Genomic DNA, 16,409 nt, shown 5'->3' with positions numbered 1-16,409 from the left:
GGAAATTTATGTAATTATCATAATCCTAAGAGATTAGAGGCCTCCTTTGAGAACATCTCAAATAAATTGTTTATTAATTAATTTTTATCAAATTACCTTTCTAATTTTTTTTAATAGATGTCTTTTAGTAACATGAAGAAAAAAAATCAAAAAATAAACAATATCCAAAATAACTCTGTGTAACGTATCCAAAAAAACAATTTAAAATTGTTTAGGGTCGTTCTTGCAAAGTTGCAAGGCGAGTACGGCGCTGTTGTGCACGCACGAGGGTTGTGGTGGAATTGGATCAAAAGAGAGAAATATCGGAAAATTGATTTCATTAGAGAGAGAGAGAGAGAGAGAGAGAGGGGGGGATACCCTTTTTAACTCCTTCTGGCAGTGACAACTGGACCGTATCAATGACCAGCTGTAAGAGTCCACGTGGCTAAATTGCATTGGATGAGATCTGTGCTCAGCCTTTTTTTTCCAAACAGTGACAAGTCGTACGGATGCGTGCCTCCCTCATCGCCATCGCACAGGACCAGCCCTTGGCCAGCTAACCCCATGCCCGAGTGACAACGGCTATAAAATTTGATTTTTATTTCAATTTTCGAGGCCTCATATCCTACGTGGACCGTGACGTGCCATATGTCTCTTGTTTCGGAAGCCAACAAAGATTGGCTATAAAATGCCCGCATTGGCTTGCTTTGGTCTCCAAAGAACATTTCCAGTGTCGAAGCTTCACTGATCTACTCTCTCTCTCAGTTCTCTCTCAGTAATGGCTCGTTCTCTGTCAATGTCTCTCGCGTGTGTGATGTTGGCTTTCTCTGTTGCAGTTGTAATGGTGGGTTCGGTTGAGTCATCAAGGTTTGATGAGTTGTTTCAGCCCAGATGGGCAATGGACCATTTCACCTATGAAGGAGAGCTTCTCAAGATGAAACTAGATAACTATTCTGGTAATTTATTTGTTATTTTCTTCATCAAACAGTGAATTTTTCTGTAATACTCTTGGGTTTCACTAGTTTTACACCGATCCTCTGTTCTCTTCATTCTATTGTTTTTGTTTATTGTTCAGTATTGGTATTCGAAGCTCATAAATTGATTTACTCTCACACATGCAATTTCAGGTGCTGGGTTTTCATCCAAAAGCAAGTATTTGTTTGGAAAAGTCAACATTCAGATCAAGCTCGTGGAGGGTGACTCTGCTGGAACTGTCACTGCTTTCTATGTAAGTTTATGGACTTGTTTTTTCACCTCTTCAGTACCTCACACTATATTCACATTTCACACACAAACACATAAAAAAATGATATTACGAGTTTCAATCAATAATCTGTTTCTGGCACAGATGACAGTCCATTGATTTCGCATTTATGTTCGCTTCCCACTTGCAGAAAACTTAAATTATGTTACATCATTCCGATTCATGAATGGGTAGTTAGTAGCTTTAGCTAGCCATTCCTTTCAGCCTCGTGACTGTGATTTACTTTCACATTTAAAAGCTCTCCAACCCACTATTTGGTCCATGAACCATGAATTTATTGTCATATTATCATATGTCAACGTTACTGTGAAATCAAAACCTTCCTCTATTTGATAATATTTTCTTTACTATTCAAAGCCACTGTTTTACTGATATTTTTGTACTGGGTTCAATTTTGTTTGTTGATGTGGGCACAGATGTCATCAGACGGTGCATATCACAACGAGTTCGATTTCGAGTTCCTGGGCAACACTACTGGTGAGCCATACCTGGTTCAGACCAACGTTTATGTCAACGGAGTCGGTAACAGAGAGCAAAGGCTGAACCTTTGGTTCGACCCCACCAAGGACTTCCACTCCTACTCCATTTTCTGGAACCAGCGCCAAGTTGTGTAAGCCCCTCTCTCTCTCTCTCTCTCTCTCTCTCTCTCTCTCTCTCTCATATGTCTGAAAAGCACAAATGATGATTGTGTTGTGTTTTTGTTTTCAGATTTTTGGTGGATGGGACACCCATTAGGCTACACTCGAACTTGGAACACAGAGGCATACCATTCCCGAAGGACCAAGCAATGGGAGTGTTCAGCTCGATTTGGAACGCAGACGATTGGGCAACGCAGGGAGGCCGAGTGAAGACAAACTGGACCAACGCACCATTCGTGGCCACATACACGGGCTTTGAAATTGATGCGTGTGAGTGCCCTGTCACGGTGGCGGATGCAGACAATGCTCGGCGGTGCAGCAGCGGCGGACAGAAGAGGTATTGGTGGGACGAGCCAACAATGGCGGAGCTGAGTGTGCACCAGAGTCACCAGCTGAAGTGGGTCAGGGCCAAGCACTTGGTGTATGACTACTGCACTGACACTGCTAGGTTCCCAGTCATTCCGGTGGAGTGTGAGCACCATCGCCATTAGTCTCCTCTTGGGTTGCTTTGGGGGAATATGGATGGGGTTCAATTGGATCACACTGTAAAAACAACCAAAAAGAATTAAAAAATCATGGTCTTGGACATGAAGACATGAACTCCATGTTGTTTCATATTTTGGGTTTACTTATTCGTCTACTATGTAAGATACGAGATGTTTACATTAATATAAATTTTTAGATTTTCTTCCATATGAAGCAGGGTTTTATGGTTTGATCCAAATTTTTAGTTTGAATAATTCGGTAAAAGCCTTTTTTGAGTTCCATTTTAAATTTTGTTAAACTTAACTATTAAAATTAATAATTTTGTTAAAATGAAATTTTGCAATATCTCATTTGAAAAAAAAAAAATGAGAATTAATAATTTTATCTACTATTAAAACTAATAATTTTGTTAAAATGAAATTTTGCAATATCTCATTTGAAAAAAAAAATTATTAAAATTGATATGTAGATAAAATTATTGAACTTAGAATAATCAGAATTAATAGTAAAATTTAAGTCAAAGCCACGTGAGTAAAATGAATGTGAAATGTGTAATTTTGTGACATGGATAATTTTTTTAATTGCGGAACTGTTTGGTCATGGACAAACATGTGGAAACTGTGCAAAGTTACTAATGTATGGGCAGTGGGTCCCAAAGTCCCATGAATATCTCACCGAATGTAATCATTCACGGGTTGCCTTGGGGGTCACGGGCGCCAGAGGAACGAAAAAAAATTCATGACAAAGTGGGGCCATGCTTGCGCAGATGTGGGACCCAAATAATTATAATGGAGAATGGGCCACGCATTCACAGCTCCTTTTTTTTTGTTGTCTTGGGTGTTTTTTATATGGGGTCTCAGTCTGTGTATTGAAGTCGCTATTGGGGGTATTTGGTGCAGCTTTTTTAAGCCAACTTATGGTTTTTGGTTTTTAAAAAGTTATTTTGGACTGTTTGGTTAAACTTATTTCAAACAGCTTCTGATTCTAACAACTTATTTTAAGTCAAAAAAGCTGATTCTGAGAAGCTGCTCACCCCTTGCTTCTGATTATCAGCTTCTGCTGTGGACATGTTAATTCACCGTTATACTCTTAGATTTTTTTATTTTTTATTTTTTTAAAAATAGAAAAAGACTTAAATGGACTATTAAATATTATTATTATTTTTTATGAAAAATGTAGACAAATAGTGAATAATAAAAAATAAAAATTAATTGAAAAAGCTACTTCACAGCTTATTTAACAAACACTACTCAGCAACTTAAATCTATAATCCAACAGCTATACCAAACAGATTAACCGCTTCTGATTAAAGTCATAATCTATAATCTGTTAAGCTATAATCTATAATCTGTTTTAACAGCTACACCAAACACCACCATTGGCTTGGAAAGGAGGATAAGTGAGTTCAAGCAAGTTTTGTTTAAATAAAGTAATAGAAGATGTTGATATACACATCATCAAATGAAAAATAATAAGGTGAAGTTTGGAAAGTTCAAAATAATTTATTTTTTTATTATATTATTTTTTTTATATATTTTTTAATAAAAAAATAATAAATATACTTATTTAAGTGATTCCAAACAATCTGCAAACAAAAATAGATAGATGAAGATCCTAATCCTGCACTTGTACATGTCAATGGTGCTTTATTGTGGCGGGGCCCACCAAAACCAGAATTGGGTGCAATGTTTGTTAGTAACATAGAGTTATTTTAATATTGGTTAAAAGTGAATTTTTATTTTTTTTAAAAAATAAATAAAGAAGATGATGTGATTTAAAATATGTTAAAAATTAACTTTTGATTTTTTAGATTTTTCTCAAAAGAGGCCAAATATGGTAGGAATGTAAATTTTAAATCCCATAATATGATGTCAGAATTTGGGATAATATGATTTAAATTGTATATAAAATTAGTAAGTTAGAATTGATTATTTTTTAATACGAATATGTATATAATATGACATGATAACACAAATATTAAACATGTCAAATTAGTGTAATACAAAATTAACACAGATAATTCATATAATAAAGAATTACTTACATATTTAATATTATTTCCACTATAGTGTCATGGCATTTTTTAATTTCTTATGTAATTATATCTAATTTATTTTAAAATATATAAAATACAATTTTAAATTTAATATAGGTTTTGTTTTTGTTTTTAATTAAAATTAATATATTTTTTTGTCTATTATTTAAGTTAATTTAGTAAAAAATATAATAATAAAATATAATATTTATAAAGTATGAAAATAAAATTAAGTTAAAATCAAATATTTTTATGAATATTTTCATTTAATAGAGATTAGTTTCATTAAATTTAATTTATGAAGGAATTTTTTAATTTTTTTCATATAGTTTATATTTTTAGTTACAATAATACTTGGTAACTCAAAATGACTTTGGCCCAAATGGCTCGACTGTCCAAAACGACGTCGTTTTGGACAATTTTTTTTTTTCTTTCTCTCTCTCTTTTTCCTCTTATATCTCTGAAACAAAGAGGGAGAAATGGAGAGAAGAGAGAACAAGAGAAAGAAAACGAGAGAGGAAGAGAAGAAAGAAAAAAGGGGAGGATTTACAGAGAGAGAGAGAGTGCTTGACCTATCACCGGCGCTGCCATCACCGGTGAAGAAGTAAAAGAGATCTATGTGTGTGTATGCATAGATCTGTGTGTGTATAGGTGCCAAAACTATTTGTGGTGGTGATGATGATGATGTGTTATTGTTTGATGTTGATGATGATGATGATGATGTGTTGTTGTTGTTTGATGTTGATGCTCTCCCTCAGTTGTTGATGATGATTTGAGTTGGTTGATGCTCTCTCTCTCATCTCTTTTTCTTTTTCTTCGTTTTCATCTTCATCTCTACTTTAGAGAGAAAAGGGGGGGGAGGGAAATCGAGCTATTCGAGCCTCAGTATTTTCGAGCTACAAATCGGAACTATTTTAGTTAATAGTAAACTTTTTTGACATGGCACATTATCACAAAATAAAGTGGACATGGATCCAAAATAATACGACACAATAATATGAAATAATAAAAGAATTAGATTAGTATCGAGATAATTCTGACATGAACTCGAGATAACTTGACCTAACACAACATGCCGTCAACCCCTAAATACAAATAATTAATGGGAATTAAAAAAAAAATCCAAAAATTTGGGTCTTGCACTGTCGGTTAAGAGAGTTATTCAGTGGTGGTCTTAGGAAGTGTTTGATAAAGTTAAAAACTGAAAATTGAAAATTAAAAATTAAGTGTTGAAAATTAAATGTTAATTTTTTAAGTTAAAAAACTGTTTGATAAAAATTTAAGTGCCGCATTCAAAATAAGTTATTTGATGTATAAAATCAAATTTAAAATTTATTATTTAAAATTGTATATTTTAATTTTTATATTATGACAGTGGTGGTAGTGGTGATTGTGATGATATGATGGTGATAGTGATAATAACGGCGATGTTGGTGGTAAACGATGGTAACGATAGTAGAATGATGATGGTGTGACAATAATGACAATGATGATGAATTTGATGGTGACATGATGGTGGCGGCGGTAGTCGTGGTGGTGGCATGGTGGTTAGCGATAGCGGTGGTAGTGGTGGTGGCGGTAGTGGTAAGTTTATAATAGTATATATCAATACTTATATTTTAAATTCAGTCAGAATTAAGTAACTTTTATATGACTTAAGATTTTCTTAAGTTTTAACTTATATTTTAGGACGCACTTAAATTTTTAAGTAATATCAATTGTGGTTATCAAACGGACTTTGATTATCACTTAGCTTCCGTTTGGGAAGTGGGTTGGCTTTTTGACTTTTTGACTTTTTTGGCTATTTTAGTCTGGGCTAAAAAATTTGGTTTGGGAAGGGTTTTTTGACTTTTTTTGTGAGAGAAGAGTGTAATGATTATGGGTTGGATGTGATATTTTGTTTGTTGGGGTTAAAATAACCTATTTTGTTTTTTATGGCTAAAATAGCTAAAAAAAGCCTAGAAACCTTCTTCCCAAACGGTTCCTTAATACACTTACATGTAAGTGCTAAATTAAGTTATCAAACACCCCTTTAGATAGAAGAGTTTGTAACTTTTTTTTGACTATATAAATCTTGAAAAAATTAAAGATTAACTTCAGACTTATATTTCTCTATTTTGTAAAAATAAATATGATAAGATTATGTTATAATTTTTTTGATTAATTTAATTTTTTTCATGAAAAGATTTTGTCATGACCCGAGCCTGCTCTTATGGATTAGAGTCATAACCGGCCAGTAATCATGAGATTACCTACGGCCTCAGTCAGAAATCGAGTCATATTTAATAATAAGAGGCAAAATTGCGGAAGCAAAATTTTCAAAGATTGTCTAATGAACTGTGCATACATGGCTTAACCAAACATTCTCATATTCATATAGTAACTCACACCATACGAACATTCATATTATGTATGTAATACATATATTCAGGATCATTCGATAGTCAGCATTAACAAAACCAAGGTTGTACAGAATTGGTCATATGTGACCTCAAAAGATCAAAGGACAAGTAAAACAAAGATAAGGCCTCTTGCATGAGGCGACCTTGGTTGACCTCTCAAAACTTGGTTTCTCATTACTTACTGGGGTTGAGGCTGGACATCTCGCTGTTCACCTACATACATATAAATAAGGGGTGAGTTAACGCCCAGTAAATAATACCAAAGCAAAGGAGTTCATGAACAAAATTCTTATAATCATAATTCACTATTACGTTTGAAAATCAATAATAAAATAAAACGACCTCAAGTCCTTTATATCATTTCTCAAACACAAAACGATCTCGGGTCCATGTACCATACAAAATGACCTTAGGTCCATCAAGGGCAAAACGACCTTAGGTCAAACTTACATACAAAATGACCTTGGGTCCATTACACACGGAACGACCTTAGGTCCAATACTCACAGAACGACCTTAGGTCCAATACTCACAGAACGACCTTAGGTCCAATTCATATATACATTTATTGTGTGCACACATTTGAATCTGTGATCATATCCATTCTTGTATCCAAAACGACCTTAGGTCCATATCTTTTTCTTATCCCGAACGGCCTTCGGCCCATTTAATAATCATATAGAACGGCCTTAGGCCCATTTCATACTCATACATTGATCGCCTCGTATATTTCATTCCGAATTGAGTGAGTAGAATACTCATCATAATATCACTTCAAAGGTTTAGAACGTTATCACATAGGCATCGTTTAGAAAATAATGCGTATACGAAAAATATCTTTGCTAAGATATTACTCACCGTATTCCAGTGCTTGATTCGTCCTTGCACTTGACCTTAAAGGCTCCAATTCTTCCAAATATAGTTAAGCCTTGAGTTAATTCTTCTCAATTTTCCAAGCTTGAGCTAAATCTTTCAAATTGTGTTGTCTCGATCTCTACAATCGGTTCACTCTCTCTCTTTAGAGTGTAATCTTAGCCAAGTTGAAAGAAAATCAGCTCAAAAGAATAAACTTAAGTGTATATAGGCTTGCCTAATCAAATTGATTAAGGCTAAGTGATTGTGCTTTAATTCAATCATATTAAATTTAATTATTTTGACCCTAATCAATTTTTAATTAAATCTGACTGTAGGCTCTAAAAATCATGCTAATCGTAAAAATACAGTCAATTTCAGTTTCTTTCGCCTCTACAGCCTTCAATTGAATTTTATAACAGAAAATCAAACAGATTTTCCTACGGTGAACAGATGCAAATTGAGAAACATATATAATCATATAATTAGCATTCAAAATCATATCAAGCTCATAATTATAAGCATAATTAAGATCAATTAACATAACATAGAGCAGGGTTATCACAGATTTACTCATAATGAGTTAAAAATTAAGGAGATTAAATTAGGGTTTGGCTTCTCTCCAGTCTGTAATTGGACTAGAGGGTGTTGTTTGGCCCGCGGGGACATGCGACAGGTCCCGTTTTGATAATTTGAACCGTTCCATGTGTACAACTTGTCGAGTGCTATATGTTTGTAAAAAATCATGCTAATCAAATATCGATGGCTACATGATCAAATCAGTTTTGTATTAAAAATAATAGACAGTTGACAAAAATTTGATCCGATAAAATAACTATCGATGTCCGATCAATATGATTTTTTTATAGGTACATAGTACTCAATGAGTTCTACACATTGAACAATTTGAATTATCGAAATGGGAACCGTGATAGGCCCTCACGGTCCAATAACACCCTATAGTTCAATCACAAACTAGAGGAAAGCCAATCCCTTAAATTATCATGTAGTCGTTTGGAAAGTTGGGTTAGAGTGGATTGAGGCTAAAATAGTCACAAAAAGATAAAATAGGCTTTTTAGCTCCAAACTAAAAGTTGTTACATCTAAACCATAATCATTTTATTTTTTCTCTCACAAAAGTTAAAAAATTAAAAAGCTTATTTCAAACGAGATTTTTTAGTCCTAAGTTAAAAAAATCATAAAGCTAAAAAACTAACCCATATCCCAAACGAAGCCATAATGACACTCATAATAAGCTCATAACATGAATAGCAATCTAGTCCACAACTAGAGATGCTTTGTTCATTTCTAAGCCTTTAGATTTGCCTTTTTTCTTTTTCTTTTTTTGATATAGTGGAAGCCGAAGCCCAAGACTACAGACGAACACGCTGAAAGGAACTTCTTTCTATCTTATTGCTAGCTAGAACCAACTTCGCACACAAAGGGGCTGTAATAAGAGTTTCAAGTCCATCGACCCTATTAATAACAGATTTTCCTAACACATCCGCAAAGTAATTGTCTTTTTTACAAATAGTGTGCAGTTCGCATTGCCAATTCTTCTTGAGCATTTTCCAAATTTCTTGGCAGAGATTGAAGTTAGGATCCATCTGGTTCTGGGCCTTGATAGCTTGAATTGCCTCCACCGAATTTGATTCAACAATAACATGACAGTGCCCATTATCCCATCCCATTTGCATACCACACATAATGGCCCATAGCTTTGCCACTATGGGCGAAGCTCTTTCTATGCAGTACTTGAAACCATCAATCTAGTCCCCTGTTTCTGATCGTAAGAGACCGCCAACCCCAGCCTGATTAGAGTGTTTGTTTACCGCTCTATCCACATTGATTTTTACTAGGAATAGCAACGGGCTGGGATCACACTTCCCGTCCTCGATCTTCAATGGTGAAAATTTTCCCGTTCCAGCCCTGATCCCCGACGGAGAATCTATCACTGTCCCCGCCCCCTCCCGACCCCAAAAATTTCCCTATCAAAAAAAAAAAAATCAGTAATACAGAAGTCTGTGTATAACTTACAGATCGAATACATCAAATACAACATCAAATACCTATAAAAAAAAATATCATCAACAGATTAACACAGATCAGAGATCTCTACCAACAGATCAACAAAATCATCAACAACAAAATCATACACAACTGTCAACAGATCTGTAACATCATTCTCTCTCTTCTCATCTTCGTGATCCTCACAATCAACTTGTAAGATCTACTAGAAATCAAAGAGATGGTGTCGGTGGTGAGGCCACTAGCTCGATGATCAGAGACAGCGACGTTAACGGCAGCGAAGGGAAATACGTTGGAGTCGCTGCGATGTTCTTGAGGAGGAGATCGGCGAGATCGGAAACCCTAACAGCTCTTTCTAACCGAAGACAACGGAAGAAGAGGGAGATCGATGGCTACACTGCCTCTGATCCATACGGTACCACGATGATGATGGTAGATTCACTGTTCACAAGGAGGTCACTGTAGGTCTGAACTATACTCAACAGATCTGGGTAAAGGATGAGCGAAGTGGACGACGAGGATGAGGGGAAGAGACGATGAAGGACGGTGGTGAAGGTAATTAGGGGATGAGGCGACAGAGGCTCAGACCATCACTTCTTTCTCATTTCTCAAAGTCATAGAGAGTAGAGAGAGGGAGAAGAACGAGAGAGAGAGAGAGAGAGAGAGAGAGAGAGTTGAGATAGATAATAAACCCAACTCTAATTTCTAAACACATATATATATATATATATATACGGGGACTGTTCGGGGCTAGATCGGGACAGGGACGAGGACGGAGGCGGAGGCGGGGGCCGGGGCGGGGCTGGGCAGGGCAAGGACAGGGCGGGGCCGGAGTTGGGGGTACCTATCACCGTCCCTGACCCAAAAATCATCGGGGATCTATTTTTCACTACCAGCCCTGGCCCTATAGGGAGTAATTTTTGGGGAAAACCCAGCTTATTGGGGTAGGGCGGTCTGGGTCCTCGTCGGGCTGAGTTCAAATTGACATCCCTAATTTTTACCCACTTAATTAGAGGAGGAGCCTAAGAAGTCATAACTGTGCTTCGGGATTTGGACTTGGTAAGATTATCACGAATATAAATATATTCATTAAATCTTCCCGTAATGATTAGAATCGGGGCATGGGGTTCCTTGAAGTCTTCATCATGCGGTTGTTTATTCTGCCAAAACCATATCGAATTGACAGTAGCCATAAACCTCAGTACCTAATCCTCAGAGATTGATTTAGCCTAGAGGGGCTTTTGTAAGTTGACGTCTATCCACTGAACCAATGGCATAGATAAGAAGGGGGGATAATGTTTCGCCAAATGCGTTGTGCTCTACGACAATCCCTCAAAGCATGGATGGTTGTTTCACAAGGATGATCACACAGAGTGCAAGTTACCTTTGAATTGAGACGTCTTCGAAGTTTCATCCCATTTGTCAACAATCTGTCATGTTGAGCCAACCATATGAGTTGGTCCTTGTTATATCTTTGAGGAGTGAGAATTTTGCTCCATCCGTAATTAGTTGAGTCCCCTTATGAATACTACTCTAGATATGAAAAAGTTGTAGATCATGGCTCCCATACCTGTTTCCCTTTTGCAAGATACTCTTGTTGAAGTGCATTAGCCCAAGGAGCTGACTCTGGTCATATATCACTATTGTGTTTCCATCGTAGAGAGAGGATTATAATCACATTACAAAATCTATTCACAATTAGTAGTCATTTGGAATTTGTTTATCTAATAATTTTTTAATTTTTGACAAAAATATGTATATAACAATGGAAAAATGATATAATAACTTATAATAACTAAATAAATAAACTACTTATTTAGCAACAAGTGCCCCATCCCTTGTGGTGGTCTAATAATTGTATCCAGATAAGGAACGTCCCCTAGCCTGTTTAATGTGTGTTCAACCAAAATCAGATGATCAGTACGAATGACCACAGGGGTTGGTGGTGGCGTGGAAAGGCATTGGCCTTATACACAGGTAAGCGAGGCTTAATTCTTGGACGTATAATAAGGGTGTGTTTGGTAACGTTTACGTTTTCAGTTTATATTTACAAAAATTTTATAAATTGGTTTTTGTTTATTTTTTGAAAAACATAAACTACAAACGCGTTTGGTAATTGACAAAATGTTTAAAAAAATTTAAAAATATAAAAAAGAGTGAGAAATGGCAAGTGGCGGCGGAAGACGGAGGTGGAAAGTGGTGACGGTGGGTGGTGGGTAGCTGGTGGTGGGTGACGGTTGCGGGTGGTGGATAGTAGCGAGTGGATGGTAGTGGTGGTGGCGACGGTGGCGAGGGGTGGATAGATGGCGGGTGGGTGGCAGTGGCGGGTGGTGGATAGATGGCGGGTGGTTGGTGGGTGGGTGGTGGTGGCGACGGTGGCGAGGGGTGGGTGGTGGTGGCGAGTGGGTGGCAGATGGGTGGTGGTGGCGAGTAGTGGCTGGTGGGTGGTGAGAGGTGGTGGTGGGTAGTAGCTGGTGGGTGGTGATTGGTGGTGGCGGGTAGTGGCTGGTGGGTAGTGAGTGGTGGTGGTGGGGGGGTGGGTGACGGTGGCAGAAGACAGTGGTGGAAAATGGTGGTGGGTGGTGGCTAGTGTTGGGTGGTAAAAAAAAAATTCAAAACTCAAAACGGAAACACATTTTTTGTGTTTTCATTTTTTGGCCAAATTTATAAACTGAGACTACTGATTTATAAATCTAAAATTTTACCAAACAAGTTTTTATTTGAGTTTTTAAAATTTTTGTAAATATAAACAGAAAACTGAAAACGTAAGTGTTACCAAACGGCACCTAAGTGTCTAATTTATTTGGTGAAACTAGTTATGTTGTACTCAACTCTTGACTCTACTTTTTTTTTTTTTTGCTGGGGTTGATGCATTCTATACTTACTCCAGTGGTGGGCATCTTCCTTTGAGTTAAGGTAAATCTAATTATGAATTGTTTTGGAAAGATGGTTAAAAGTTGATTTTTTAATTTTTTTGACTTTTTTTTTATAAAAAAAACGTGTAAAAAAATATGAGATATAATATGATTCAAAATAGGTTAAAAGTTGGAAGATGACTTTTAATCATCTTTCCAAAATAATCCTATAATATCGGAGTCTAGAAGTTACAATGATGTCTTCAAAAAAACTTTTCTTTTTTTTTTTCGTTCAAAAAAAAAAAAATGATTAGTGCGAATATGTAAAAGAGTCATCTTAATCATCAATTAAGCCTTCGTTTGAGATGTGGATCGGTTTTTTGACTTTTTGATTTTTGGCTATTTTAGTCTGGACTAAAAAACCCCGTTTGAGATAGACTTTTTGGCTTTTTTGACTTTTGTAAAAGAAAAAATAAAATAATTATGGTTTAGATGTGACATTTTGTTCTATTTAACTAAAATAGTCAATTTTATCTTATATGACTATTTTAGCCCAAATCGACATGCTAAAAGTTTATTTCCTAAGGCCATCTCCAACGGTTCATCAAAGCTTGCATCAGATTTGAAATTTGGCGAAAAAATCACTTTTTGGAGCTTCAATGGTTTCAGCAAATTGGTATCAAAATGAGAATGGAACAAAAACTTCATCAAAGTGAGAACAGGCACCAGGTTTCACCATTTTACTGTGTGTGACCGTTGGGGAAGACCAGCCGGTCAATCACAGTTGACCAACCGGTCGACCGGTTCCCTTTCAAATAGGTAGGTTCAAACAGGTTGAAAGGTTCAAAGAGGTTAAAAAAAAAAAAAAAAAAAAAAAATTTAGTCTTACCGGTCGACCCTTCCCTCAATTTTGCATATATTTTGTTCGACAGGTTTGATGCTCACCGTTGGAGGAAGCTGTATCAAATTGAGAAAACAACCTATTTTTTACTCAAATTTGGTGAAAAAAGAAATAAACGGTTAGAGATGCTCTAAGAGGACCCACATTTTCACTCATTAATTCTCTACAAAAAAAATAAAAATAAAAAGGGTAAATTACACTTACACCTTGAGGTATAAGTGTAATACATATCATCCATTGACGTTTGGAAAATTATACTATCCCCTTGTTATTGAACTTATGCACTCTCTCTTTTCTTGTTTTTCTTTAATTCCACTTCTTTTTTTTTTTTTTTTCCCTTTCCTTTGCTTTATTTTTTTTTTCAATGTAATTTCCTCTATTTTTCTACTAAGAGTTGTTATTTTTTTTATATAAGTAGGGAGTTTGTAAAATGAGACTATTAATCACAAGAGTGAGAATATAATTTTTAGAACGTCAGGAGATGGGATATAATTGGACTAAATCTCAGGAAGTATTAGTGTGATTTACCCAAATAAAAACAATACTGTGAAGTTCGGTACCTGCATATGACATCCGGGCAAAAGGGCAAATTGCACTAACAGTCCCTATAGTTTGGGACTCGTGTCACTTTGGTCCTTGACTTTTTAATTGTGACACATTTGATTTTGAATTTTGAATCTTATTTTAAATAAGGATAATTGAAGATATTATTGTTTAATTTTAAGGGCAAAATCATCAATTTAATAAAATATAAATTAATTTGACAAAAATAAGTGTCAAAAAAATATTTTTAATTTTTTAAAAATTATTTTTATTCACCAATGATAAAATTATGTAAAATTGATAAAAATTAATAAAATTTACATGATTAATTTTTAAAAATTAATTTTACATGATCATTATCCAAACACATAATTTGGTAAAATAAATAAATAAATGTCTAAAAGATTTATCAATTTTACATAATTTTATTTTTAGTGGATACAAATAATTTTAAAAAAATCAAAAATATATGTTTGACATTTATTTTTGTCAAATTAGTTTATATTTTATCAAATTGACAATTTTACCCTTGAAAAATTTAATGATATTTTCAATTGTCCTTATTTGAAACAAGATTCAAAATTCAAAGTCAAATGTGTCACAATTAAAAAGTTCGAGATAAAAATGACACAAGTGCCAAACTATAGGGACTATTAGTGTAATTCATCCTAGGCGAAATCAACCAATTCCAAGCCATATTCCACACTATCTAATGCAAACAGGCCAGTTAAAAAACTGGAAATACTAAAAATACATCGGGACACAAAAATGAGACACAGTTGGTGTGTCTTTTTTTTTTTTTTTTTTTTAGAGTTGCATTTTCATAATTTTTTCTAATGTTGTGTTTGGTTGAGGAATTTGGAGAAGGGTTTGGAAAGGGAAAGAGAAAAGGTATGTGAAACTAGGTGAAATGTAGGTATATTTTATTCACATTTCACCTAACTTTTCTCTTTTCTTTTCCAAATCTCTACTCAAATTCTCCAACCAAACACAGCGTAAAAGATTTAAATACACAAAATTAGATGACAATATTAGACACTATTCTATAGCTAAAACACACAAAATTTTATAATCAAATTTTGTGTATATAAAATAACTGTCCTTTTCTTCCCAGTACCATCAATGAAAGTTGTGTTGGGTTGCCAACTATTTTTATTCTCTCTCTTTTTTCTCTGTAGAGAGGAAAAAGAGTGGACAGAATTGCTGGGTTTGGTTTTTGTTGGTTGTTAAATCATTAAGACATGAATAAAGCCATACATTTTGCTACTACCGTCCTTTGTCAAACAAGAGCAAGCTGTGAGTTGTGCATATTGTTAATTTTACTTGGGAGCATTATTGAGCGAGCATAATTGGGTTGATGATAGGGATTGCCCATCATCGTGGTGGACCCCTTAATTCTTTTTGGGTTTTTGAGTTCCCTACTATCTCGTCTGCTTGGTGAAGAAAGCATCGATTACTTTTAAATTGCTTTTTTTTTATAATAATAATAAATAAAAAAAAGATCATTTTTACAGTTTTTTTTTTAAAAAAAAAAAAATTAGATGAGTTGGTGGTATTGGAGTAAATAATTTTTTTTTGTTCAGACGCCTATCTAATAATTATAAGGGGAATTACACAATAATGGTGTGTGAGAAAAAATATTACAATATATATATATATATATATTAATAATTAAAATCATTAATTTTTTCACTATTGTATAATAATTTTTCAAAACACGTCTTGAATAGTAAATTTTTTTTAATTATAATATTTTTAGGGCATTGAAGACATAAATAATATAATTACTTTTTTTTAATAATTTAAAATTTTAAATGAGTAATAATCAACAATTTAATAACTTAATTTGCTTTTTGTAACAGTAGGAAAGGAATGACAATTTTCCAAATCTAGCCTAATTTAACCTCACTTAAGCATATTTCGTCCCTCCCCATCCCACGTGGGTAGGGGATGTATTTTCATTCTTTGTCCACTACAATTAAATATCAAAATATTACACTGTATTTTCACTTTAATTTTCTCTCTCATGATTTGTACCAATTATTATCTATGACATATCACATAATCTCTTACTATCCCTAATTAAAAGCAATAAATTAAAAGCATCCCTAATTAAGAGCAATAAATCAAAAGCACATGGACCTCAAGAGAGAGGGAGAGAGAGAAAGGAGCGAAGGAAATCATATCTTCCCAAGGGAATGCATATGGATCATATATATCAAAGTGATGGACAGCAAAAAGAGGCTCTACTAAGCATCACTTTGGGCATCAAATGGTAACCACCATGGGGTCCCTCTTTCTCTGATGTGTTTATAAATTGTGAGTTGTGGTTGTAGTTCTGGGGAGTAACTCATGAGATGACAAAACAACAAAATGTTCCAAGCATTTCCATCACTAGCCCCATAAAACAGATATTGCCACCGATGC

At 34.8% G+C, this 16,409-nt stretch overlaps 1 protein-coding gene across 1 annotated transcript; it reads left to right on the top strand.

Annotated features, from left to right (window-relative positions):
* Positions 1-332: 332 nt before the first annotated feature.
* XTH9 (xyloglucan endotransglucosylase/hydrolase 9) lies at positions 333-2,574 on the top strand. The gene is made up of 4 exons (XM_028199964.2): positions 333-935; positions 1,107-1,207; positions 1,660-1,853; positions 1,952-2,574. The coding sequence occupies exons 1-4, from the start codon at positions 758-760 to the stop codon at positions 2,370-2,372; spliced, it is 894 nt and encodes a 297-aa protein (XP_028055765.2). The 5' UTR covers positions 333-757; the 3' UTR covers positions 2,373-2,574.
* The last annotated feature ends 13,835 nt before the right edge of the window (positions 2,575-16,409 follow it).

Source organism: Camellia sinensis, chromosome 8 (assembly GCF_055761805.1).
Source record: "Camellia sinensis isolate YWXY chromosome 8, ASM5576180v1, whole genome shotgun sequence".
Taxonomy (NCBI): Eukaryota; Viridiplantae; Streptophyta; class Magnoliopsida; order Ericales; family Theaceae; genus Camellia; species Camellia sinensis.
The sequence above is the reverse complement of the archived record's forward strand: the minus strand, read 5'-3'. Positions and strand labels throughout refer to the sequence as shown.